Source organism: Ahaetulla prasina, chromosome 6 (assembly GCF_028640845.1).
Source record: "Ahaetulla prasina isolate Xishuangbanna chromosome 6, ASM2864084v1, whole genome shotgun sequence".
In the NCBI taxonomy this organism is placed as follows: domain Eukaryota; kingdom Metazoa; phylum Chordata; class Lepidosauria; order Squamata; family Colubridae; genus Ahaetulla; species Ahaetulla prasina.
The window spans coordinates 25,623,961-25,649,467 of record NC_080544.1 but is presented as its reverse complement, the minus strand read 5'-3'; the positions used below and the strand labels follow the sequence as shown (position 1 = coordinate 25,649,467).

General features: G+C 41.8%; 1 protein-coding gene across 3 annotated transcripts in view; it reads left to right on the top strand.

Moving 5' to 3' along the window:
* The window catches only part of DNAJB12 (DnaJ heat shock protein family (Hsp40) member B12), a 38,085-nt gene extending 21,525 nt beyond the window's left edge, over positions 1 to 16,560 (top strand). Inside the window, exons 5-9 of one of the 3 annotated variants that reach the window (XR_009155722.1) lie at positions 786 to 865; positions 3,039 to 3,148; positions 10,493 to 10,665; positions 11,405 to 13,117; positions 14,080 to 16,560. Coding sequence is in view for 2 of the 3 variants with exons in the window: in XM_058188268.1 (XP_058044251.1) it covers positions 786 to 865; positions 3,039 to 3,148; positions 10,493 to 10,665; positions 11,405 to 11,526 (485 nt within the window). In the remaining variant the exon portion in view is untranslated. Of the gene's footprint in view, positions 1 to 785; positions 866 to 3,038; positions 3,149 to 5,708; positions 6,344 to 10,492; positions 10,666 to 11,404; positions 13,118 to 14,079 lie in introns of those variants that run through there. The other 2 variants (XM_058188268.1, XM_058188269.1) reach the window with 2 other exon arrangements.
* The last annotated feature ends 8,947 nt before the right edge of the window (positions 16,561 to 25,507 follow it).

Here is a 25,507-nt window from a genome sequence, read left to right as displayed (position 1 = left end):
GAGAACACCAGGGAGAACCGCGTGAGATTAACCTCCTCTGGGAATCCGCACCCTTTGGCCATGGAGTTGGGGGCCCAGAGCGGCCATCTGAGGTTGCTTATCTTAACAGCCAGATGGTGCAGCAGGTGGGGGAGAGAGAGAGGGGTGGGTGGGGGGAGGAAACGGCTAGAACAAGGGACTCCAACCTTGGCAACTTTAAGACATGTGGACTTCAACTTCCAGAGTTCTGGAAGTTGAAGTCCACAAGTCTTAAAGTTGCCAAGATTGGAGACCCCTGGGCTAGAAAAGTCCCTGGACTTCACAACTTTTACCGCCACTTTATTCCCCGAACAAAAAGGCTTATGACTGACACCAAGAGCGTTCCTTGGAGAGCGGAAAATAAAAGAGTCAGACGATGCTGAGGCTACTTACTTGAATCTCAGTGATTGCAATTTGGCTTCTATGCTTCACGGCCAGGAACGGAGTGTTCAGCATTTTATAAAAGCCAGTGCCCAAATAAGCTCCCCTATCTCACCCCGCCCCAAAAGAACCCAGTCTGCCTTTGTTATTGTTACAGTTACCGTTCTTCCATTCATCCGTTATCACCTTCTAAGCTTGTCTTTCCTGAACTTGCTGGCTACAACATCCACAATTCGCAGACAAATAGACGAAGCTGGATTGCGTTCAGTTGAAAGCACCCTGTTAAACTTAACTTTAAAAGAGGGACAATTAGGAGCTTCCCTCGAGGATATTTGGCCAATGGACAGTCTTCAACCATTCTTTAAAAAGTCTCTTTTCTCTCATAGGTAACGTACATGTATATAGCAATGGCAGGATGCGGTATACCTACCACCAACGGCAAGACAGACGAGAACATCAAGGCGATGTAAGTCGAAACAAGGCAGAGGGAGAAATTAAAATATTTCAACACATGCACAGATCTGTTTGAGTCAAATGGCATTTTGCTATATTGCTTGAGTCCATTTTTTTTTCCTTTGCTAATTCCAAAGTGCAGGAGGATGCTGGCTTTTTGGTTTGTAGTTAACTGTGGCTTTCAGAAAGACAGTTTCCATTGCTATTTAGGTGTAGGAGTACAATTCCTGCCTAATGCTAAAGTAACAGCATTGCCGTGCTTTTGTAATGCATTGGGCCGAGAGTCTTTGGAAATGTGTTTTGAAAATGATCTCTGTTTTGTTGCAAAGACAGTACATTGGATGCCCATGAGTCGCTTACGGGAAAGCTGCAAACAGAAAAGTAAAGACTCATGTCTTTCCACTAATCTTCCTTAGCACCTAATATTGAGGAACAGTCTGCCTCTGATATTGGAGTTAGCATGGAGTCATTCTGATTGCTATCTAAAACCGGACTCATCCATCAGAAAATAAAAGCTATGAAGCAGAACGTCATTTGTTCAATGTTGGCCTCTACCACACAGTCTCTAGAGCAGGGGTGTCAAACTCAATTTCATTGAGGGCCGCATCAGGGCTGTGGTTGACCTTCGAGGCGTGGTGTGGTGTGGGGGGTATGGCCAACTGGGTGGGCGTGGCCAGCTTGACGCCACTCCCCAAATGGCTGGCATGTTTCCTCTTCGCATTGAGTAGACCAGACCAAAACCACACTGGCCCAATGTTTCCTCTTTGCATTGGGTAGACCAGGCTGAAGCGATGCAGGCTGGCCCCCTACATTTTCCAGGACAGCCCCGCAGGCTGGATCTGACCACATCGCGAGCCATATCCAGCCCACGGCCTTGTGTGTACACCCCTGCTCTAGAGTCATTAGGCAAGACCTGGTTCCCACCATCTTAAAATAAGGATTCATACCCATTCATAAAATAAACCAAATGTCACAGGTGGAACTTAGAGTTGCGTTTTTATCAGAATATTGTTTATTAGAGGCTATGAGGAGTCCTTAGTGCTCTCTGAGCTTGCTTATTTTCTTGAAGACATTTCATTACCCTAACTAGGTAACATCATCAGTGCTATTAGAGGACATGTCTGGTCCATTCACCGATCATTATTTTGCTTCTGGAGTGCCCCAGTCCAGATAGGGCAGGAATATTTTGTTAATTTCCAGAAGTTAATCTTCTAGAATGAAGAATGGAACATGTAGAAACAAGGCAAGGCAGAAGTAGAGAGCCAGTTGGGCCTAGTGGTTAAGGTGCCAGGCTAGAGAACAAAAGTTTGTGAGTTCTAGGCCTATTTTAGTCATGGGTGGCCTTGAGCTAGTCACTCTCTCTTTCAGTCCAACTCACCTCACAGAGGAGTTGTTGTGAGGAAAATAGGAGGGAGGTGTATTGGATATGCTTGCTGCCTTGTTTGTAAAAATAATAAAAGCAGGATACCTAAAACGGGACTAACCTAAGTCCCTTGCACTTCCTTCCAGTTTTTTTTCCAGAGGATTTAATTTCTCTCTGGAACGGAGTTCAGGGAAGATCAAAAACTGTGAATAAGCATACAGTACTTTAGATCGGGCCCAGTACTTCATAGAATCGTTTAGAAAGCTTCTGGGTTCAACAAGATGCTTGATCATAATATAAGTTGATTTTGTTTTACCAGGTTGTGCGGACCCAACCAACTGTAGTTTATTCAACAAATCATGGTAAAATCATGCCATGGCTTAGTCTGTAATACAGACACAGCTAGTACATGCAAAACACTTTAAGCATTTGCTGACTTGGTATGAAACCATAGGGCCTTTCAGAAGCTAGTCTTCACACACTGTGCTAAGCCATGGTTTGACTAACCACATGGTATTGACTAAATCAAATGTGAGCAAATCCACATGACTATCCAAAAGCCATAAATAAAATTTAAAAAGCACATTCTGAGCTACCAAAGAGGCAAGATTTGAACCAAAGTTGTTAAAGGTAAGTGGTTTGGAGCAGGGGTCTCCAACCTTGGTCACTTTAAGACTTGTGAACTTCAATTCCCAGAGTTGAAGTTGATTCTGGGAGTTGATTCTGGGAGTTGAAGTCCACAAGTCTTAAAGTGACCAAGGTTGGAGACCCCTGGTTTGGAGGATGCAAATGACTGATTTTTTTTTCAATTCTTTCTTCCCAGGGTGGCCTTGGGCTGTTTGTCCAGCTGATGCCTATCCTCATTCTCATCATTGTGTCTGCCCTCAGCCAGATGATGGTCTCCAGTCCACCTTACAGTTTGAGTCACAGACCGTTAGTGACCATTATTCTTTTACCCTATAGTTAACTTGGTTGGACGTGGTGGCTCAGGGGCTAGGACATTGAGCTTGTCGATCGAAAGGTCGGCAGCTCGGCGGTTCGAATCCCTAGTGCTGCCATGTAACGGGGTGAGCTCCCGTTACCTGTCCCAGCTTCTGCCAACCTAGCATTTTCGAAAGCACGTAAAAATGCAAGTAGAAAAAATAGGGACTACCTTTGGTGGGAAGGTAACAGTGTTCCGTGTGCCTTTGGCGTTGAGTCATGCCGGCCACATGACCACGGAGACGTCTTCAGACAGCGCTGGCTCTTCGGCTTTGAAACAGAGATGAGCAACGCCCCCTAGAGTCGGCAACGACTAGCACGTATGTGCAAGGGGAACCTTTACCTTTACCTTAACCTGGGTGGAAGGCTTTTGGGAAAGACTTAAGAGCAAAGGTTTTATTGACCAGTGATTGGTATTCTTTGGCGTGTTTTTCCTATCTCTCTTTGTTTTTTTCTTGGTTTCACACCATGCCTGCTGGGATAAGATTGCTTAAGCCAGGAGTCTCCAACCTTGGCAACTTTAAGCCTGGCGGACTTCAACTCCCAGAATTCCCCAGCCAGCTTTGCTGGCTGCCGAATTCTGGGAGTTGAAGTCCGCCAGGCTTAAAGTTGCCAAGGTTGGAGACCCCTGGCTTAAAACATCCAGGTATTTATGTGGTAAACTTTTACATGTAAATTGTAGGACTTCACAGTCTATGGGAGTAGGACTCATTTCGTTGAAACTTGACCCAACCTATCCTCTCTCTCATAAAGGGTACTATTTCACACAAAGAAACATTTTTGTGGCATCTGAAATCCTCCATAGATTGACTGTGCAGATAGATGATATTGACCGTGTAATCAGATGGATGCCTTTTGGCTGCCATTTTCTGGGTCAGGAAATCCTCAGTGTGGAATGTTTCTAGTGACTCTTAAATGCTGAGGCGTCAATGACAGAAGGAGGGGATATTAAGTAGGGTACATGCCCCCCAAGTTATAGCCCTAGGGTTTCTCGTATATGTCAGAAAAAGCAACTCCTTGAATTCTAGGAAGGTTCCTACCAATCAGTGTTTATGATACCAAGAAGGATGGACCCTATTCATGAAAAATTGTCCAAAAAGGAAAGTAGAAAAGAAAGAAATGTGGATCTTCTGTAAGAATAGGCTGCTTCCTTATTGTATGAAGGGCTTTAGGTCAGGGGTCTCCAACCTTGGCAACTTTAAGACTTGTGGACTTCAACTCCCAGAATTCTTCAGCAAAGCTGGCTGAGGACTTCTGAGAGTTGAAGTCCACAAGTCTTAAAGTTGCCAAGCTTGGAGACCCTTGCTTTAGGTGGTTCTGGCAGAAGATCTGGCTAATGGTTGTGCAATTGTCAGTTTTACTGATGGATTGACATGCCGGATTGACGAAGGTAAGGCAGGAGATATTGCCTACAAAAAAACTACTCCTTATTCTGTGAAGGACAAGATTTTTGGATATTGAGTTCTGTGGGTGCTTTTCCATTCTTTCCACACTGTCATCATTCAGTGACGAGTTGGAAGCTGGAACCTTGAGGCATAATCTGATTCCTCTGCAGGTCCTTCTCCAGCCTGGCATTGAATCAGCCAGAAGGGAAAGAAATGTGGGCACTTGAGCCCTTGGACTGGAGAAGGCATCCATCCTTTGACTGATAGGTTTTGGTTCCAAGTGGTCTGCTGGTAAAACAAGTCACAACTAATAGACATATGGGAGTGTATAAATCTCATATATTGCATTGCATCGCCATGCTTAGCTGGGTTTTAGGAAATGTTGACTGCACAAGAATTATATTTTTTAAGGAGATGGTTAGGTGTGAACTTCCCATATCTGGTGCCATTCTAAGGTGATTTTTTTAAAAAAAGATTATAAACTGTATACATTCCAATTGGCACTTTTAAATAGTCACGCTCTGAACATCCTTACGCTAATTGTTTAAATTGAAACAGCACATTTTTTTGATAAAATACTTGCTTTTAAGGATTCCTGAACCAAACCGGGATAGTCACCTTTTAGTTTGCAGTTCAAATTTCTCAAGTTCTGCATTTCTTAAATGTCGAATTCAGAAGCCGAACTCAGATCTCAAAGCGCAGACTCAACCAATCAGCTTTTTGAAATTCAGCATTTAACAAATGCAGACTTCATGAATGTAATCTCCCAAGCTTGAAGCCGGCTCTCCCAATCAACTTTGTCCCAAAATCCATAAAAAGAAATATTTCACCACCAAAAAGATGTGCATAGTCTGAACACCCAGAATAAAGGATTCTAAAACTTGAATATTTTTAAAATGCAATTTTCTTTAAAAAAAACAAACAAGCTGTGTGTGGCATTGTCATTCTTTGAAGCTCCCTCTAGCTATTCTACATAGCAACATCTTGCTGTGATCTTCCATAGATTGTTATCAGCCGGTGGCATGACTGTATAGGCTCTTGTGCAAGACCACAACCTTGATAAAAGCTCTTAGTAGCTTTCCATGTCATACTCTGGAAGAAGCCAAGTTATTTCTCTTTGTCTTTAGATGCAGAAGTCCTCTGGTTCCTGAAACTCACAAGAAACCTTCCCTTTGTTCAATCCACAGTTCCTTCCTCAATAGCTTGTTTGCTGGATCATTTATTGATTGGTCTTAGACCCGTACTTTTTAAAAAGTCAATATAGGTTCTACATTGTTCTAGGATAAAATAGACAAGAGAAAATACAGTAATAAAATACATGTGTGTAAGAACAAGCATTCAGATAAATATAACACTTTTACAGGACATAATGAATTCTTAGCTCAACTGCCTTAACTATGAACTTAGCAAATCTGCATCACAATGTATATATTAGAGCCCAGGAGGAAATAAGACAATCTGAGATCCAGATCCCAGAATGCTGTTCTTTCAAGTGGGGATGTTAAGTACTTAAGAGGGACGTGTCAGTCAAACAAAACCTGAACAATATCATGTATTGATATAGTGTATGTAATAATTATGTATATAATGGCTGGGGCACTGAATGTACACATTCTCTCATGATATGGCAGGTGATAGTGAAGGTGAAGTGTCCATATTTGGCCATGGGATCCAACAACTGAAATCTTGCTCTAGAATAGCCCTTCTAGGCAGTGGTTAGAGTGCAGTACTGTTGACTGCTAGCTGCAGTTCAGCAGTTCAAATCTCACCAGGCTCAAGGTTGACTCAGCCTTCCATCCTTCCGAGGTGGGTAAAACAAGGACCCAAATTGTTGGGGGTGGGGGGGCAATATGCTGACTCTGTAAACCGCTTAGAGAGGGCTGTAAAGCACTATGAAGCGGTATATAAGTCTAAGTGCTATTGCTATTCTTGAGAATTCTTGAGAAACTCATTGATAGGTATTTTTTTAAATTAAAAAAGAGTTTTCTTCTTAGCAAAACCAACTTCAAGAACCATTTTTTTTTCTTTGCCAAAATCTCAGTGTCATTTTGCACACTGATTGATATCTGGGACTCCTGTTTACAAATTTCCAATAAAAGTGAATATTTGTAGCTCGAGGTTGACCTGAGGGGGTTCCTTGGCTCTCTCTGAGCTGGGTTGTTTTCTTACAGACTTTTCATTACCCAAACTAGCTAACATGTCATTGGGGAACTTATTTGGGTTAATGAAATATCTGCAAGAAAACAACCAAGCTCAGAGAGCGGCAAGGACCCCTCATTAAAAAATTCCCTTGCCTGGGAGACAATTGAGAGTAAATATTGGGTGTGAACAGCAGTGGGTTTCACATTTTGTTGCTACTGGTTTGTCCTGTGCACGCGTGCGCACCTTCCACACACACATGCACTTTCCGTGCATGCGTCCGGCCTTCCACACATGCGCTTTGCTCTCGTGCACCCCTTCTGTGCATGCGCCCCATCTCAAAACCGTGCCTAAATAGGATGGCATAGAGCTGGGGCAGGTGGGCAGGCCCAGCCGCGATCTCCGCTACCGGTTCCATTGAACCGGTACGAACCGGCTAAATACCACCTCTGGGTGTGAAATAACGTAAGTCAGTTTACCCAGGAACTTGATCTGCTAGACGTATTTTGGGTAGCCTATCAGGATCCATTGATTAAATCCTCTGCCAGTCATGTGGAAACTTTATTATTCTGTATGCGTGGAACGGATACCCGTTTGCTTTGATCATATGAGCGGATGTGTTCTTATCCATTCCCAGGATGCTTCTTAAACAATGAGTCTGAACTTGTTCAAGTGAGGTGACTTTTGTAAGACCCCCTCCCACATCCTTCCCCATTAGAAAGGGAGACCAAATGGATTGAGTGCACCGGCTCACCGCAAATAAATCTGCAGAATTAACCAAATGGCAAACGTTTTGGAAGCAATGCCATCCACTGCCTGAGCAACTGAATACATTATACATGCACTGCACCAGCCATTTGGCACTAGAATATAGCAGATGATAATATGAATAGCCAGAAGGGGGCAGTGCTGCCTTATCAGTTCTGCCTTCCGAGCAGACAAAGTTGTTAGAACAACCTGATCTTGCCAGCTGCCTTGGTGGAGAAAAATGTATTGCTGCTAAAAAAAAGGCTGGAGTTCAGCCATTATTAAGTGGTAAATTTAATCCTTGCTTGAATCCATGTAAAGAAAACTATCAAATGGGGGGGAAAAAGATTTGTCTCCAATTCACATGCAAAATGCTCAACTGTATATCTGTCCTGGGTTAAGAGGTCGTCTTCTGACACAAGGCCCAGGGTATTAAAAAGTATTTCATTCTGGATGGCATCAGTGGGGGAAAGTGGTTAGGAACATGTACACATTGGCAGCCAACCAGAGATTTAAGTGTCTGTTGCAAAGGCAAAAAAGCAACATCCCATTTCTAAAAATCTCACCACGTGTAGAAGAAATCTCTTAGTATTCTCGAATGTGATGCAGAACTACCTGTGATTTAAGGAGCAAATACGTTTTTGTTTTACAGTGCTACCTTGGTACTCAACTGCTTTAAAACTCATCGAATTTGGTACTCAGCGCATTTTGACGTGAAAATTTTGTCTCGGTGCTCATTTGTATGGTACTCAATGCACAAGTTAGAATTTATTGATGTCGGTTGCCTTGTGACTCACTACATTATTCCTTATGGTAAACATTCATATGTTACTCATAGCTTTTGGTACTCATTGTGCCTCCCAGGACCAATTAAGAATGAGTACCAAGGTATCACTGTATGTAAACGCTTATGAATGCTTATCTTATTCCAGAAGAAATAGCAATTGTCTGTTTGAGAAAGTGCCATCTCTGCAGAGGATACGGTATAAGTAGGGTGAGTTGGATGGGGTTCCTGAATAGAATAGAATAGAATAGAATAGAATAGAATAGAATAGAATAGAATAGAATAGAATAGAATTCTTTATTGGCCAAGTGTGATTGGACACACAAGGAATTTATCTTGGTACATACGCTCTCAGTGTATGTAAAAAGAAAATATATATTCGTCAAGAATCATAAGGTACAACACTTAGTGATAGTCATAGGGAAACAGTCAATATAAATCTTAAGGGTTATAACTAGGTTATAACTATAACTAGGCTAGGAAAGCCAAAGGCACTATTTCTATGTAAACATCTAGCAAGTAGATTCACAAGAATTCCTCCCTCAAAAAAGCTACTCAAAATCTCTTGGAATTAGATGTGATCAGAGTAAAACGAACAGATGGAACTAAGCATAATGTAGAGCGATAGACATTTCTTCCATAAAAACAATATTTGCCGTTTTTAGCTCAATTTTTCTGTAAGAATGAGAGCCTGGCACTTAACTCTTCTGAAATGGAGGGATTGCATCCTCAAGATACCAAGAACTGGCTCTAGCTTTGCATAAAAACACGGCTTCTTACCTGAAACAAAGAGAAGGAATAATTTGCATGACCCAAAAACTGGGGGGGAGGGGGCGCAATTAAGACAGTGCAATTAGTGATTTGCAAAGCCTGATTTAGATTATCATTTCTATCCTAAAGGTTTATACATAGCCTTGAGGGCATTAAAATAAAAGTGTTTACTAAACATGGGAGCCGCTTTTAAGAGCAACTAATTTCTCACGTCAAGTGCTGAGAAACTTGGGGGGAAAGGCCTGTAGACATTCTGAAACGTGAGAATTACAGAATACTTTTCAGCAGGAGGAAAATGTCTTCTCAGCAGATTACTTTAATCTAGCCCTGTAGCACAGAGAGGATCAGGTTCCTTTTTTCTCTTTCCAAAGCAATAAGGGGAGCTCCCTCTCTTTTCAAGTTAGCACAAGCTGTTTCTTTCGGGGTCCCTGGCATAAGAGAGAAGAACGCCCCCCGTTGCTTCAGCCATAGGACACCCAATTGGTTGTATCAGAAATATGTCTAGTTGTGAGCATCTGCAGCAGGTTAGTTCAGACCTTTCCTTAACTGGTGACACACTTGCAGAACAAAGGCCTAAATTGAAGGTAGTTTTCTCTGTGGTGTCAGCAGGGGTAGGCTGCTAAGGGTTCGTGAGAACCCGTAGCTTATGTTATGGCTGGTTCAAAGAACTTCCAAATCCCACCCCTGGCTGGCCCCACCCACCCTGACCCTCCCCTCCCAGGATTCTCCACGCAGTCCATTTTGGGTGCAAGATAAGTGTCCACATGGAGGCCTGGGGGGGAACGGGCCTCTGGAGGGCCTCTGGAGCCCAGGGGAGGCAGTTTTCGCCCTCCCAGAGGCTCAAGGAAAGCCTCCAGAGCCTGGGGAAGGCGAAAACAGGCCCCCTACCATGGTGCAGGAAACCAACTAGGCCACACCCACCATGTCCACGCCCACCGGGCAGAGAACCTGTTGCTGAAATTTTTGACGCCCGCTCCTGGGTGTCAGTAGTGGTTCAGGACATTGGAAAGAGGTGACAAAATGGGATTTTTCAGGAACAAACCATTGAGATAATGGAGAGTTTGTTGAGGCAGTACTCCTTCCTCCATTCCAAATCACTTTTCATTATTCTTCTACAAAAGCTTATGTCCATTAATATCCACTGTTTAGGCTCATTCCGCCCTCAATTTAATTTTCCCTTCCCATGAAGTAGCTAGAAACAGCCTGCTCTTAAGCTTTACATTGTTTCTTCCTGTGGATAAACTACCCTAGCCCAGTTTATGGATAATCTAAATTGATTCTCCTTAAAGGGCTTGACGACTATACTCTGTTCTGCATAGCAGAGGATAAAGGAAGATTTGGGTATCACAGTTTGCTTTTGGGTGGGATTGACCAGTATGGGGTCTTTGGTCTCCTTATCCAAGCAGGTGTTCCTTTGTGTGTGGGCAGGTGTGCAATTTTGACCGTTGCTTTTGTCCTCATTTCCTCCAGGTCAGTGGGCCATGTATTTAAACGAACCACTGAGCATTTGAAAGTGTCTTACTATGTCGGCGACAGCTTTGCAGAAGAATACACAGGCACGAACCTTAAAAATGTAGAGAGGAGCGTGGAAGATGATTATATTGCAAACCTTCGAAATAACTGTTGGAAAGAAAAACAGCAGAGTGAGTCGCTCAGCTTTGAAGACATCGGGCAAAGAGAAATGGGGGATCAAGGCATTGTAAAGTGCATTTCAAGAAATTCTGGGTTATCGCTTGCTCCTTTATTATATTTATATCCCATCCCTGTAAATTGAGTCTCACAAAGATGTTGGAAAGAGGTTATTGGTAGTTAAAATGAAGCCACCTTTATAAGTGAGATGCATTTGACAATTTAGCTGTTGCAGCTCAAATGTTATTTATGTGTGCACACATGTACAAACAGACCCTGCAAAGAGCCATTGAAGCTTTCCAGAGGATATAATGTATTTATGCTGAGGGGAAGAATGTTTGACTTGTGTTAGCATGTCTTGCAAAGTGCTCCTTTCAAATGCTTTATGCAGCCCTATTGATCATTACAATCTGCACTAATTCCATTGTCCTGTTTCCCCGAACTTTAGAGTTTCAAATATCTAAATGGAACAATAGTCCCCAAGCTTTCCATCTTTGCACTCACCTCCTTTAAAATTTCTGCCTAAGCTAAGCGGTAGCTACAACTTCTGGGGCAGAGTTTAGCGGTGGATGAATATTTTTGACAACTTCTTTTGCAGCTTTCTGCTCAGGATGGCAGGTGACAAAATGAGGTAACCACATAGTCTGTCCAGTGAAATGCACAAAGTAGATCAGAAATGCAATACAAAGTAAAGAGAAAAGTTGCAAGCTGCCAGCACTGAAACTTTAATGATTTGGCTTTCTCCTTTTACAGAGGAAGGCTTACTTTACCGGGCCCGTTATTTTGGTGATTCAGATCTGTATCAGAGAGCGCAGAAGATGGGCACACCCAGCTGTACCAGGCTGTCTGAAGTTCAAGCATCAATGCATGGATAGCTGTGGCAGAAACAGTCCATAGAGACCTAAGTAAGAGCTGGTGATTTCTATTTCTGGGACTGGGAAGTTTGGCTTAGGACAGTGATGGTTAACCTTTTCGGCGCCGAATGATGAAACCGGAGCGTATGCGCATGGCGGAGCACCGGAACCTGGAGGAGAGCAGCTGGCTGGTGCGCATGTACATGCCAGAATCCAGAAGAAACCAGCTGGCCACTGCGCGCATGTGCACAACAGAACCAAGAAGAGCAGCTGGCAACGGCCCACAGAGGGGGTTTAGGAATTCTAATTTTCCAGCATAATTTAGAATCCAAAGCTACTTTCTTGTTTTGTGCTAAATCATGGTTAGTTTTAGCAGCCAAATAAGCAAGTGTTAGTCTTGCAGACCCAAAAAAAAGAGAGAGAGATCTCTTTGGTCATTCTTAGATCATCCTCTCCATTCTTAGCAGCATTTCTTTTGCATATCTCTCTGAATTAGTTTCATGCTTGGTTTGGATACAAAACAAACTGGGAATAAACAAAATGCTCCTGTTTACGCATCATGCTAAGCCATAAATCAGGGGTGTCAAACTCACGGCCCGTGGGCCAGTTACATCACGTTCTGGTCATGCCCATCCCCGGTTTAGCGAAGGGGGGAAAAAGTCACGATATGTCACCTGACGACAACGTGACGCTGCGAGTTGGACACCCCTGCCATAGATTCGGTTTGAAAGCCAACATGAATCATGGTTGCAATGGTTTATTGCCCCAAACCCGTTTTTTAATTCACTGACCCCATTTGCCTGTTATGTTAAGACAAAAAAATTAGATGGCATAACAAACCAACCCCAACGCGTGACTTCCTATACGGTCTCTGGTCCCTCTCGATGCTCATGTGCTCTTGATCATCATCCCTTTGCCAGGGCATTTAGCTTAAATTAAATAGTTGCACTTTCCCTACTCTCAGCAATGTCTCTGGTTGGTGGCAGATGGAGTGGATTCCAAAAACTGGAATTCTGAAACTAAGTTTTGAACGCCTCAAATGGAAGTCTTTCTAGGAGATGGGTGTCAAACTAACGGTGTCACATTGACGTTTCGTGACATTTTCCCCCTTCGTGGAGCTGGGGTGGGCGTGGCCTGTGTGTGATGCATCCGGCCCACGGGCAGCCAGTTTGACACCCCTGCTCCAGGATGTTAACCCCACTAGTTAATGGGACTAAGATGGCGGTTTAGGTGCATTTATGAGTTGGATGTTTTGGCTTAGCCTGTAATGCAGAGATAGCCTGCAAGATTTTAGGCAGCATGAATGGCAGTTGTACTAGAATCTTCCAGGGCTCTGCCCTCCCTCCCAACTGGAGCTGAGCCAGATTAATGACCATTGTTCGGGTGTAAGCAGGCTAAAAACTAACTGATCTCTAGTCGCACAACTTTCCGTTCTTTTTCTTTCTATGGTGTATGTTTTATTTTGAATGTGAAAAGAAAGAGTTAGAATGCAACTGGGGTGTATTTGACATAATGGTCTTCCATGCTAAACATACACCTTCCCCCCTTCCTTCTGGAACAGGTTTGACTTGAATTTCAGGTGATCCATCCCAACTATAGCTATGCTTCCTCGGTGAGAAAAAGATTTTAGTAATATTTTTTTTTTAGAAATGTGGAGAGACTTACCAGACTTCTATTCAAGGCATCCTAGATGTCTGAGGCTGTTACCCTGAGTTTTTCTTTTAAGACTTCTGTTCCTAAGAACAATGTTCTGAATGTGGACATGTGTTTGGGGATAAAGGGAGAAACATTTGAAGAACACCTGAGAAGCCTTCTGCAGATTATTTAGTCTTGCACTTGTCTGCAGTGATAGCCTTCAGTGTTCCTTTTCAGGAGAGCAAAATAGTCAAGATGGCAGAAAGTCATACAACTGTGTAAGTGAAGCTGCTCCAATTTTTGTAGGCATTCAAGGAGCCTTTGTTTTCAGTCAATGTAGTTACGGCCATCTTGACTTTTTTTTTTAAAAAAAAAGTTACTCTGAAGATGCCCCGTTATGCATTTTTATTTCAATGTATAAAGCCAAAAAAAGGGACAGTGGCTAAGACGCTGAGCTTGTCGATCGAAAGGCCGGCAGTTCAGAGGTTCAAATCCCTAGTGCTGTGTAATGGGGTGAGCTCCCCTTACTTGTCCCAGCTTCTGCCAACCTAGCAGTTCGAAAGCATGTAAAAAAACGCAAATAGAAAAAAAAAGAGCCACCTTTGGTGGGAAGGTAACAGCGTTCCGTGCGCCTTTGGCGTTTAGTCATGCCGGCCACATGACCACGGAGATGACTTCGGACAGTGCTGGCTCTTCAGCTTTGAAAGGGAGATGAGCACCGCCCCCTAGAGTCGGGAACGACTAGCACATATGCACAAGGGGAACCTTTACCTTTAAAGACAAAAAAAAAGAAGAAGTAAGAATCTTCTTCTAGAAGAAGTAAGGCTTCTAAATTAACATTTCCAGTTATGCCAGTCTGTTCTTTAATGGAAGTGCCGGTCCTGTTGCTCTGGTAATTGACTTAGAGACTGATGATGCTTCTGCTGTTTTTCTTCTCAGACTCTTCAAATGCCTGAAGACTTTGGGGGAAGTGCACTGAGCCAAGGAGACAGACTTTCTATTTAAAGAATCAGTCCTTAAATTAAAATGGCATTGGAGTATTAACAACGCACAACTGCCCTCTCCTCTCTTTCTCTGTCCAGCATTAGACTTGAACATCTCTTAAGGAGGGAAAAGACGGCTGGTCTTTTTTTTTTCCTCTCTCCCTTCCTCCAAAAGATCCCATCCCCCACCCATCCCCCATCCCCCAACAGTTGTTGAGTTGCTTTGGTTTCCTTTCGAGATCTTCAGAAAATCAGGAGCAGTGGAGAAAGTTCTGCAATTGCACTAGTCACTTCAGAGAGCAAGGGAGGAACTGGAAGAGCTAGAAATTAAAACAAAATTAATTTTAAAAGACACTATTTAGAATTTAACTCACCATTGTAAATATGTTGTACTTCTAAACTATGCAGGGATAGAATTAAATTATTTCAATTTTTTTTCCCCTTTTCCTTTTCCTTTTCTTTTCCTTTTTTTGCTGAACTTCATAATTTACTATCTCTGAATTCTAGCTTCTTTTTTCTTTTTTCCGGGCCCTGGTTCCCTTTTCTGGCCCAATGTCCTGTTTTCTATCAATGGCAATCTTATCTGACAATACAAATGTTTTATATTTTATAATGGCTTGGACTTTCTGGGGTGGGTGGGGGAGAAACAAAAGTAAATTTACAAACCCTGAAACTCTTTCCTTTTCTAAATGTGAAATACTGAGCCCAGCAGATATATTTTCTACGGACATGTTTTGGATTTTGCGACATACGGCGGTTTTGCTCAACAACTCGTTCTTCCTAATAAACGGAGAACAAATGGTCTCAAATTATCTCAAAATGATCTTCAGTTCACCAGGAGGGCTTTTGCTTTGTGGACTTTATTATTATTATTTTGTTAGGTATTGCAGACTTTATTTTTTTGCCTTGCAATCAGGGTTCATTTTGCTACCCAGAAGTGCGCTATTCTTTCTTTTTCCCCCCAAGTGATATGCCCATCTGCCTTTTCTGCTGCTCCCCAATCGGATTTCCTCTTCCTCTACAAAATAGTTTTTCTTTGTCAAAATGTTGCCGCTGTTTTCATTCCAGGAACCTGCTGTGCGCCGGTGCGGCCTACCAAGCAATGATGTAGCTACATGCTTTTCCATTTGGTGAGACTTGGATGGCCCTTCTCTATAGAGCAGGGCTGTCTAAGCTTGGCAACTTTAAGATTTGTGGACTTCAGCACCCAGAATTCTCCACACTGGTTGGGGAATTCTGGGAGTTGAAGTACAGAAGTCTTAAAAGTTGCCAAATGTGGAGACCCTGCCTTCTCTAGAAGTAAGGAAAGGCTGTGTAGCAACAATGCTTGTAGACTGGTGAGAATCTTCCTCAAGAGAACGGGACTTATGTCCTCTTCCTCAGGACATCCTTGTCCAATCAGCTTTTGCTACTTTCCATTATTTAAGCAACCGAAAGAGGCAAAGAATAATTCTTATTACTTGACTGGGCTGTGAAGGCCAACCTTTCGTTTGGAAAAAAAAAAGCTACATAATGCCAGACTTTTTTTTATCTTTTAAGTCCATACAATGCTGTCAAAAGAGCCTTAAAAGAAGTTACTTCAAAGAGCTGAGCCATTCACCAGAGTTAACAGTTAATGCTCCTAGTACCAATAAGCCTCATCCTCTTGAATTAGCAGTAATATGAAGATACTTCCACCTCTGCAAGAGGTTTTGTGTTTTCATTAGTCAAAAAAAAAAAAAAGGATTCCTTTTGCAGGCATGGATCTACTCCTACCATCAAAGCAAATCAGCCATCAGGATCAGGGTAATACGTTAAGAAATGGCTTAGTTATGCCAAGGAAGTAGCATTACCATTAATTACTTCACACTGGAACCTTCTTTATGTTGCTGTTAGTTTTGTCCAGAAACCTTTATGTTATTTTGTTGGCGAACATCCATCTAAAGACTTGTTCAGAATTGTTTGTGTACCAGATAAGAGCTGATGGATTAGGGGTGGTCTAATAATTGCGTTATTTCTTTGGCATCGACAAAATGGATCTTGATTTGAACTGAGTTGCTGGGTTCCCCCTTTTTTCCTGTCATAAGTGGCCATCTTAATGGACAAATCCACAACATCTGTCGGCAGTCCCAAGGAGCTGCCTCCACCCTCCGTTGTCCCGGGAGAACAGATCGTGGCTCAAAACCTCAGCTCTCCTGATTCGCATTCAGTGATCCCTCTGGCCATTTTGAAGGATCGCTTGCCCAGCGGCACGGCGCAAAATTACCAGCTTGCAAGATGGCAACAGGCGCCCCAGGCCATAACAAATCGGATCTTTTTTTGATTTTCCTAAGTAGATAGCTGGGGATGAATGAGCAACGTGCAATAAAAAAAGCATAGGTCTTGAAAGATATTGAAGAAGGCTGTATTTCTTAATAATATAATTGTACATCTATAAATAAAGATTTATAAAATGAAAGCTTGCCCCTAGTGTTTGTGTCACCGTACAAGCAAAGCGGAGTCATTCCACTAAATGCCATATGATGGGTTCATCCCAGCAGCTGCCTTTAAACTGAATTGGTGCTTGCTTTTGGTTATGAATATATTTCCTGGCTCCAGAATAGGCAAAGCGTATTTACAAGAATCCATAGAGACTGAGTATTCTGCTGATCCAAAGGACATAAACCTTAGTAGCTCTTTTTGTGAAAATGGCTGTCAGATTACCTAATGAAAAATACTCTTTCTTCCCCCGATACCATTTCAGCCACAATGTCTCCTAATATTTTAGCATTCTTAATGGTACCATGAATTCCAGAGATCCCAGAAACAACAAATTGTAACTTTGCAATTAGTTACAATAGTTGTTATAACTAGTTAGGGGAGTTGGGGAGGTGATTCCCACCATAGAAGATTGCTCTCATGCTTCCCACCAAGCGAATGGTTAATCCTGCCATGGAATTAAAAAATAATTTTGCAGAGGTGTTGGAATTTACAAGCTACCTCTGAAACTGAAGAGGGGTATTTCTTGTTATAAATTAAGGGGGGAGAAGCTATGCATAATGCCTCACCGGGTATTCCAGAATATATAGACAAGACTTTTAATCCTCCAAGGACAAAATTAGGTGTATTAATATTGGCGTTTCTTCCTGGGATACCAAAGAGATTGCTATCAGATATGTTGGCTGTTAAAATGTGCGCTCTCCCCAGGGTATGGATCCAGGATGTGATAAACAAGATTACCGAGACTTAACAAGTTCATTGATCATGATTCATATTCACTAGATTGCATGGAAATGAGTGATACTTCCAGGTCATGTGTGAATGTGTTCTGTGACTGAAACCCTCAAGAGGAAGGTGATGGACCTGATTTGGGTGTTTATATCTGTATAAATGATAAGAGAACTGTAAGAGAATTCTAAAGCTAAATGATGGTTACATGATTGACGATAGAAAAGGTTCATTTCTTGAACCACCAGCTAAGTTCACACCTACTTTTCATTTGCTTTTGACAGCTTGTGAAAACATAAACAGCAGAGGTGGGAATGCAAGAATCTATTCTCACCTCCACTCACACATATTTATACACCATGAAAAAAATGAGTCAAAATACACTTTCCTAGGCCCCTCTAGTGACATTACTGGAATAGCAATAGCACTTAGACTTATATACTGCTTTCCAGTGCTTTTCAGTCCTCTCTAAGAGGTTTACGGAGTCAACATTGCCCCCAATAATTTGGGTCCTCATTTTATCCACCTTGGAAGGATGGAAGACTGAGTCAACCTTGAGCCTGGTGGGATTTGAATTGCCATCTCAGCAGTCAGCAGAAGTAGCCTGCAGTACTGCACTCTAACCACTGCGCCACCATGGCTCATATTTCCTGCAGCCGATTAGCTCATCAGGGAGATAGATTGCAGACTCAACCTGGAAGAAAACAAACCACTACTGTAAGAGAAACGAAGAGGATATGCAGATATCTAGAAATTTTCCAGGAAAACAATTGAGTGATATCAATACTCTGATGCAACTTCGTTGGAAAGAAGATGAGCTGTAATCCCTGATGGAAATTGAATATGATAGGAATCGCTGAAGTTTGATGAGATGATTCCCAAAATTGGAATGTACCAGTGGAAAGATCCCATTACAAGTAGTCCTCAAATTATGATTACAATTGTGACCAATATTTTGTTCACTAATTGATGTGGCTAAGCAAGTCATCACATGACCAGACCCAATTTTAATGACCATTTTCACCATGGTCATTAAACACATGTGGCTTCTCCATTGACTGTCAGAACCTAATTGAGAAGGTGGCAAATTTCAATCATCTGACCTCAGTGGTAGCATGGCAGTCATAACTCTGAGGACTGGTCATGTTACATTTTAGTGCCCTTATAACTTTAAACCAGGGGTCTCCAACCTCGGCAACTTTAAGACTTGTGGACTTCAACTCCCAGAATTCCACATATCTTAAAGTTGCCAAGGTTGGAGATCCCTGTTTTAAACCATCATTAAGTGAATGCTTATAAGTTAAGGGATCCCTGTAAGTAGAACAAATACAAGAGAAGTAGCATTATATGCCACACATCTACACCTTCAAAAAAAAAAATATTCAAGGAATTGAACAATGGCTGCATGGGGAAATAAAACTAAGTGGAGAAAGAAATTCAGATGGCATTTTAAAGAGCAAAAATGGATGATGTTTTTTCTGAAGTTACACCCCTTACCGGAAAGCAAGAAATAATAATAATAATGACTTCAACTACCTGATATCTGAAGGGGGTAAGAGTAATGGGTACTGTACTGAAAACCCATTACTTACTGTAATGGGTTTACAGTAAGTTACATTACAGTGAGCTTCAGGTGAACATAAAATGGAATATATTGATGCCAACAATCCTTCACAATGCCATGAATGACCCACTGGAATAAGCATATTCTCTTTTGGAGGCTTTTAAGCAGATTGGAGAGGTTACTTCCTTATGTTCTGAAATGTTCTGGCAGTGAAGTTAGAGCCTAACTTAAAGAGTTTACAATCCACCGCCAACTTTTTATACAGACATTCTGGACATTATCCTGAAAGATTTTGTAGCACTTCATATAAATAAGACTTCATGAAATATTTATGGGGAGAGCCTTCACTCTTTAATAACTTACCTCTGTGCTACCCTTGAGTATCATATCATGGCAATGCAAGTCATCTTCAACTCACAACCATAACTGAGCCCAAAATTTCCATTGCTAAGCAAGACAGTTGTTAGGAGAGTTTTGCCCCATTTTACAACCTTTCTTGCCACGGTCTTTAAGTAAATCACTGTAGTTGTTAAGTAAGTAACAAAGTTGTTAAGTGAGCCCGGTTTCCCCGTTGACTTCGCTTGTCAGATGGTCACATAACACAAAGTTTGAACGTTGGGAGAATATGTGGAGGAAAGGTTTAAAGTTTACCTTAAATTATAACCTAAAAGAAAACTTCTGTAAGATGATGTATTATTGGTACTTGACCAGGGGTGGGTTTCACATATTCTTACCACTGGTTTGTTAACACACATGCTTGCTTTGCACGCGCATCTTCTGTGCATGCAGCTGGCCTTCCACGCATGTACCCGGCCTCGAAAACGTGGCTAAACAGGACGGCATTACATCTAGGTGGGTGGGCAGGCCCACCCGCAGTTCCCGCTACCAGTTCGCCCAAATCAGTCCGAATCGGCTGAATACGGAAATTCAATAAATGGAGAAAAAAATGGGGTTGCTTGAACACCATAGCGGAAAATATTGAACTGAAAATGAATACAGCAATAGAGAGAGAAAGGAAGAAGGAGTAGGGAGATGGAAGGAAGGGAGAAGAGAGGAAGGAGGAATAGAAGAAAGGGAAAAGGAGAGGAAGAAAAGGAGGGGAAATAAGAGTAGGAGAGAAAGTTAGATAGGGAGGAAGAAAGGAGGAGGCGGAGAAAGGAAGGGGAAGTAGAGAAGGAGTAGGAGAGGAAGAATGAAGAAAGTAGGAAGGATAAAAGAAGGGAAGAAGGGAAAAGAGAAGAGAGGGAGAAGGAGGATTGCTGTAAAACAAAAAAGATGAAATGGGAGAAAGGCAACCCCGAACATGTTTAAATTTATCAGGATGCAGAATGAATTATGAAAGTTAAAAGAGAATATATATGATTAAAAATGTAGAAATTAAAATCTGAGGGCGGAAGAAGATGATGTTTATATAATAAGTATAGAAGTATTAAGATTTAAAAAATATGGAAAAAGAACACTTTGGCAGAAATTGTAATTAGGTAAAATGTATTTGGATATGACAAGTTGTATAAGATATGATATGGTCAATGCCCTGTTCATAAAATATGTGAGTGGGTGTGAAAGAAAAAAAATCAATAAAACTTGATTAAAAAAAAAAAGAGTACTCTATGTGCAGAAATGGAAGGTCATCTCGATCCCACAATGGATGAATGGCTGCAAAAATCGATGGAGTTAGCAGAGATGGCTAAATTGACTGCTTTGATTAAAGGAAAAAAAATTACAAATACTTTTATTTCTACTTGGAAAATGCCTCTAGATTTTGTGCTTGAGATGTAAAGATGTAAAAAAATGAAACTTTGATTTTGGGTTTTACCAATTAGAAAGTTTTGTAGTTATAAAAAGGGCTCGTTTAAATAGTTTAAACTATTATGTAAAAGCAGGGGTGAAATCTAAAAATTTTCCCTACCAGTTCGGTGGGCGTGGCTTAATTGGTGGTCAGATGGCTGGGTGGGCGTGGCCAATAACAATAAATAATAAATAATAAAAATAATAAACAAAGTATAAAAAAACAATAACAATAAGAGATACCAAATACCAACTTTCACACTTTACACACACACAACACAACACAACACAACTAACACACACAATGTAAAAACAGCTGCACTTCACACTTCACACAGCTACAAAAAGCTCAAAAACCAACTTTCACACTTTACACACACACAACTAACACACACACACACACACACACAATATGCCACATACAGCTTTCTGAGATTTTGTGTGCTTGTGTAGTTAGAGTGAAACACTAGAGAAACACACAAAATCTCAGAAAGCTGCACAAATATTTTATTTTATTATTTTATTTTATTTTATTTTATTTTATTGTGGACTTCAAATCCCAGAGTTCCTCACCCAGCAAAGCCAGCCAGTTGATCACCGAGGAAATAGATTAGCTGAGCGATTGATTCCGTCTGGCTGAAACTGAAACTGCTTTCAGGCTGGAAAGAGAGCCATGAATTCATCAGTAATCAGGTAAGTGCCTTAGAATCTGTATTCTTACTTGTAGAAAACAAGTAAGGTTCTGCTGATGAGGAACTCAGGTGAGATCGGCAAAGGAGACTTTAATTATTTTTTTTTTTAAGTTTAAAGTCTCTGCCGGTCTCAGCTGAGGGGCGGAATGTCAAAGGCTTTTTTTTTACTTTTAAAGGCCTGTTTCGGCTGAAGCAAAACCGGCTTTTAAAAGTAAAAAAAAACAACCTCTGCAGATGGTGTGGCTCAGCAGAGGCAGGGCGGGCGGGGCCAGGGATTTTTGCTACCAGTCCTCCGAACCAGCAGCCGCCATCGCTACCGGATCGCGTGATCCCATCTGATCCGGGAGCATTTCACTCCTGTGTAAAAGTAAAAAGCTGAGATTGGATATTAATGCCTTATTCTACTGCATGGAAGGGAGTCTGAAGTCAATGCTTTTTCTTTCCCGTTCCCCTTTTCTCTTCTTCTTTTCCTTCCCTGTTTTTCTTATTATTTATTTTTGTATTTTCTTTGTATGCTACATTATAAACCAATAAAAAATTATTTTAAAAAAAGTCACATGAAAATGGGGATGCTGCAACAATCGTGTGAAAAATAATCATAAGTCACTTTTTTCAGTGCCATTTTAACTGACCATTCACTAAAGAAAGAGTTGTAAGTCAAGGAGCGTCTGTACAAATAGTAAGAGGTATTTAGCTTCCTCTATCTTAACTCCAGGAGAAGATTCCATAATATTCTTAAGCATCTGCTCCCTCTGGGTTTTCCACTCTGGGTTTCCTTAGGGCAGGGATGGCGAACCTTTTCGGTACCAAGTGCCCAAACCGGAATGTGTGTGCATGTGCGCACACCGGAGCACCGGAAACCCGAACACCAACTGGCCAGCGCACACATGTTTTTGGCCATTTTTTTTGGCCGTTTTCAGGCCAAAAACAGCTTGAAATGTTTTTCCAACTGAAAAAACAGTTGGAAAACAGCTCAAAAATGGCCTAAAAATAGCTCAGAAAAACAGCCTGAAAACGGCCCGAACAATGGCCTGAAAATAACCCAGAAAATGGCCTGAAAATGGCTCAAAAATGGCCTAAAAATAGCCTGGAAAACAGCCTGAAAACGACCTGAAAAATGGCCTGAAAATACCCCAGAAAATGGCCTGAAAATGGCTCAAAAATGGCCTAAAAATAGCCCAGAAAATGGCCTAAAAACAGTCCAAAAACAGCCTGTTTTTTGGCTGTGTTTGGCCATTTAGGGGGCTGTTTTCAGGCCGTTTTCTGGCACTTCAGCACCCGCGAAGACAAGCATGTGTGCTGGAAACGGGAAGAACAGCTGGCGATGGCCACGTGCCCACAGAGAGGGCTCTGCGTGTCATCTCAGGCACGCGTGGCATAGGTTCGCCATCATGGCCTTAGGGTGATCAGAGATACAGAAGTTGTTACCTTGCCTTTAATCTAGTGGCAGGGACAGCACAACCACCACTTTGTGCTGATTTCATTTGTGCCAATATTGTCCAAATTACTTACATTACCACACATATTTTCCTTGTACCCTTTAACCAATTGAGTTTAAATAAGCTGAAGGCAGGTGGTTGTACTGGAACACTGGATGGGCCATTTTTAGGGTGTCCACTGCCTCTTTTTCCCCAAAGCTCAAAGAAATAGAATAAAATGTTGCTTAATGAACCAATTACACAAACCAGCTTCCTTGAGTCTTTTTTTTATTGATTGATTTCTGCCTTCCCTTTATCAAACAGGCCATTTTATTTGGTCGCCACGATGTAAAAAAGATGCTGAGACTCTAGAAAGAGTGCAGAGAAGAACAACAAAGATGATTAGGGGGCTGGAGGCGAAAACATATGAAGAAGGGTTGCAGGAACTGGGTATGTCTAGTTTAATGAAAAGAAGGACTAGGGGAGACATGATAGCAGTCTTCCAATATCTCAGGGGCTGCCACAAAGAAGAGGGAGTCAAGCTATTCTCCAAAGCACCTGAAGGCAGGATGAGAAGCAATGGATGGAAACTAATCAAGGAGAGAGGCAACTTAAAACTAAGGAGAAATTTCCTCACAGTTAGAACAATTAATCAGTGGAACAAATTGCCTCCAGAAGTTGTGAATGCTCCAACACTGGAAGTTTTTAAGAAGATGTTGGATAACCATTTGTCTGAAGTGGTGTAGGGTTTCCTGCCTAGGCAGGGGGTATGGACTAAAAGACCTCCAAGATCCCTTCCAACTGTGTTTTTCTATTCTGTTCTATTTCCTTTTTCTTCTAGAGGAAAAAATATACCAGGTACATATTACAGGAGGAAACAGTATGCATATGAATCACTATCCTGAAGAGGTGTGGAGCGGACTTGTGCAATTGTAGGTGGGTCTTGGAATGACCTGTTTAGTTACTAATCAATCAGCCTTCTTCTGAAATAGTGTGAAACTTTTGTCCAAAAATAGCCTAGCTGGTAGGTTAGCCTGAAGGAGGAGTTTGTCAGCTCCTACTCTTGCATAACAACATCCCTGGCAGACTTGCTCAGTCTAATCATTGGAGTAGTGGAGTTTCCCCAAATTGGTGATTCTGGAGAACTTCAACCTACCTTTCCTGGGCAAGGCGCCTGGAGCAACCGAAGAGCTCATGACCATGAACCATGGACCTGACCCAATTTACTGAGAGCCCAACATATATAAGGGATGGCACTCTGAATCTGATTGATGTTTCAGGACAGACACAAAAAGATCTGAAAGTGAAGAGCATCAAAGTTAGCCCCTAATCATGGAGCAATATCTCTGGTTTCTATGGAGCTTCACAGAATGATCCTCCTCCAAAGACCCTAATGCATCAGTCTCCCCCTAAGTGCCTAATTGATCCAGTGGGTTTTAGAGAGGGATCTAGTGGCCATTTTAGTTGAGACCCAAGTTGCACACTGGATTAAGAGGATGGTTAGGACCAGGGGTGAAATCTAAAAATTTTCCCTACCGGTTCTGTGGGCGTGGCTTAATTGGTGGGCGTGGCTTGGTGGTCAGATGGCTGGGTGGGCGTGGCCAATAACAATAAATAATAAAAATAATAAACAAAGTATAAAAAAACAATAAGAGGAACCAAAAACCAACTTTCACACTTTACACACATACAACACAACACAACACAACTGACTCACACATAATGTAAAAGCAGCTGCACTTCACACTTCACATAGCCACAAAAAGCTCAAAAACCAACTTTCACACTTTACACACACACAACACAACACAACACAACACAACACAACTGACTCACACACAATGTAAAAGCAGCTGCACTTCACACTTCACATAGCCACAAAAAGCTCAAAAACCAACTTTCACACTTTACACACACACAACACAACTGACACACACACACACACACACACAATACCACATACAGCTTTCTGAGATTTTGTGTGTTTGTGTAGTTAGAGTGAAACACTATAGAAACATACCAAATCTCAGAAAGCTGCACAAATATTTTATTTTATTTTATTATTTTATTTTATTTTACTGTGGACTTCAATTCCCAGAGTTCCTCAGCCAGGAAAGCCAGACAGCATTAATCACTGATGAAATAGATTAGCTAAGTTTAGATTAGTTCTGTCTGGTGCTGAAAGCGAAACTGGGGCTTTCCGGCTCCGAGAAAAGCTATGAGGTCGATCAGTAATCAGGTAAGTGTCTTAGACTCTTTTAAAAGGAGTTTTTCTATATGTTTTCTACAGAAAACATGTTTTTTAAGGTTCTGCTGATGAGGAACTCAGGTGAGATCCCCAGAGTAGCCTTTAAATTTTTTTTTAAGTTTAAAGGCTCTGTCGATCTCAGCTGAGGGGTAGGATCCTCAAAGGCTTTTTTTTTACTTTTAAAGGCATGCTGAAGCAAAACCTTCTTTTAAAAGTAAAAAAAAACCCTCTGCTGATGGTGGGGCTCAGCAGAGGCAGGGGGGGGGCAGGGATTTTTGCTACCGGTCCTCCGAAACAGCAACTGCCATTGCTACCGGATCGCGCGAGCCAGTCCGATCCAGGAGCATTTCACCCCTGGTTAGGAGTCTTGATCAAATTGCACTAAAGCAACTTCTCCCCTTTCAAAGATCCACCACATTCAAGGAGATGAAGCAGCAGAAAAGATACTTAGAACATCACTGTAGGAACACGTATCTCAAGCCTGACCA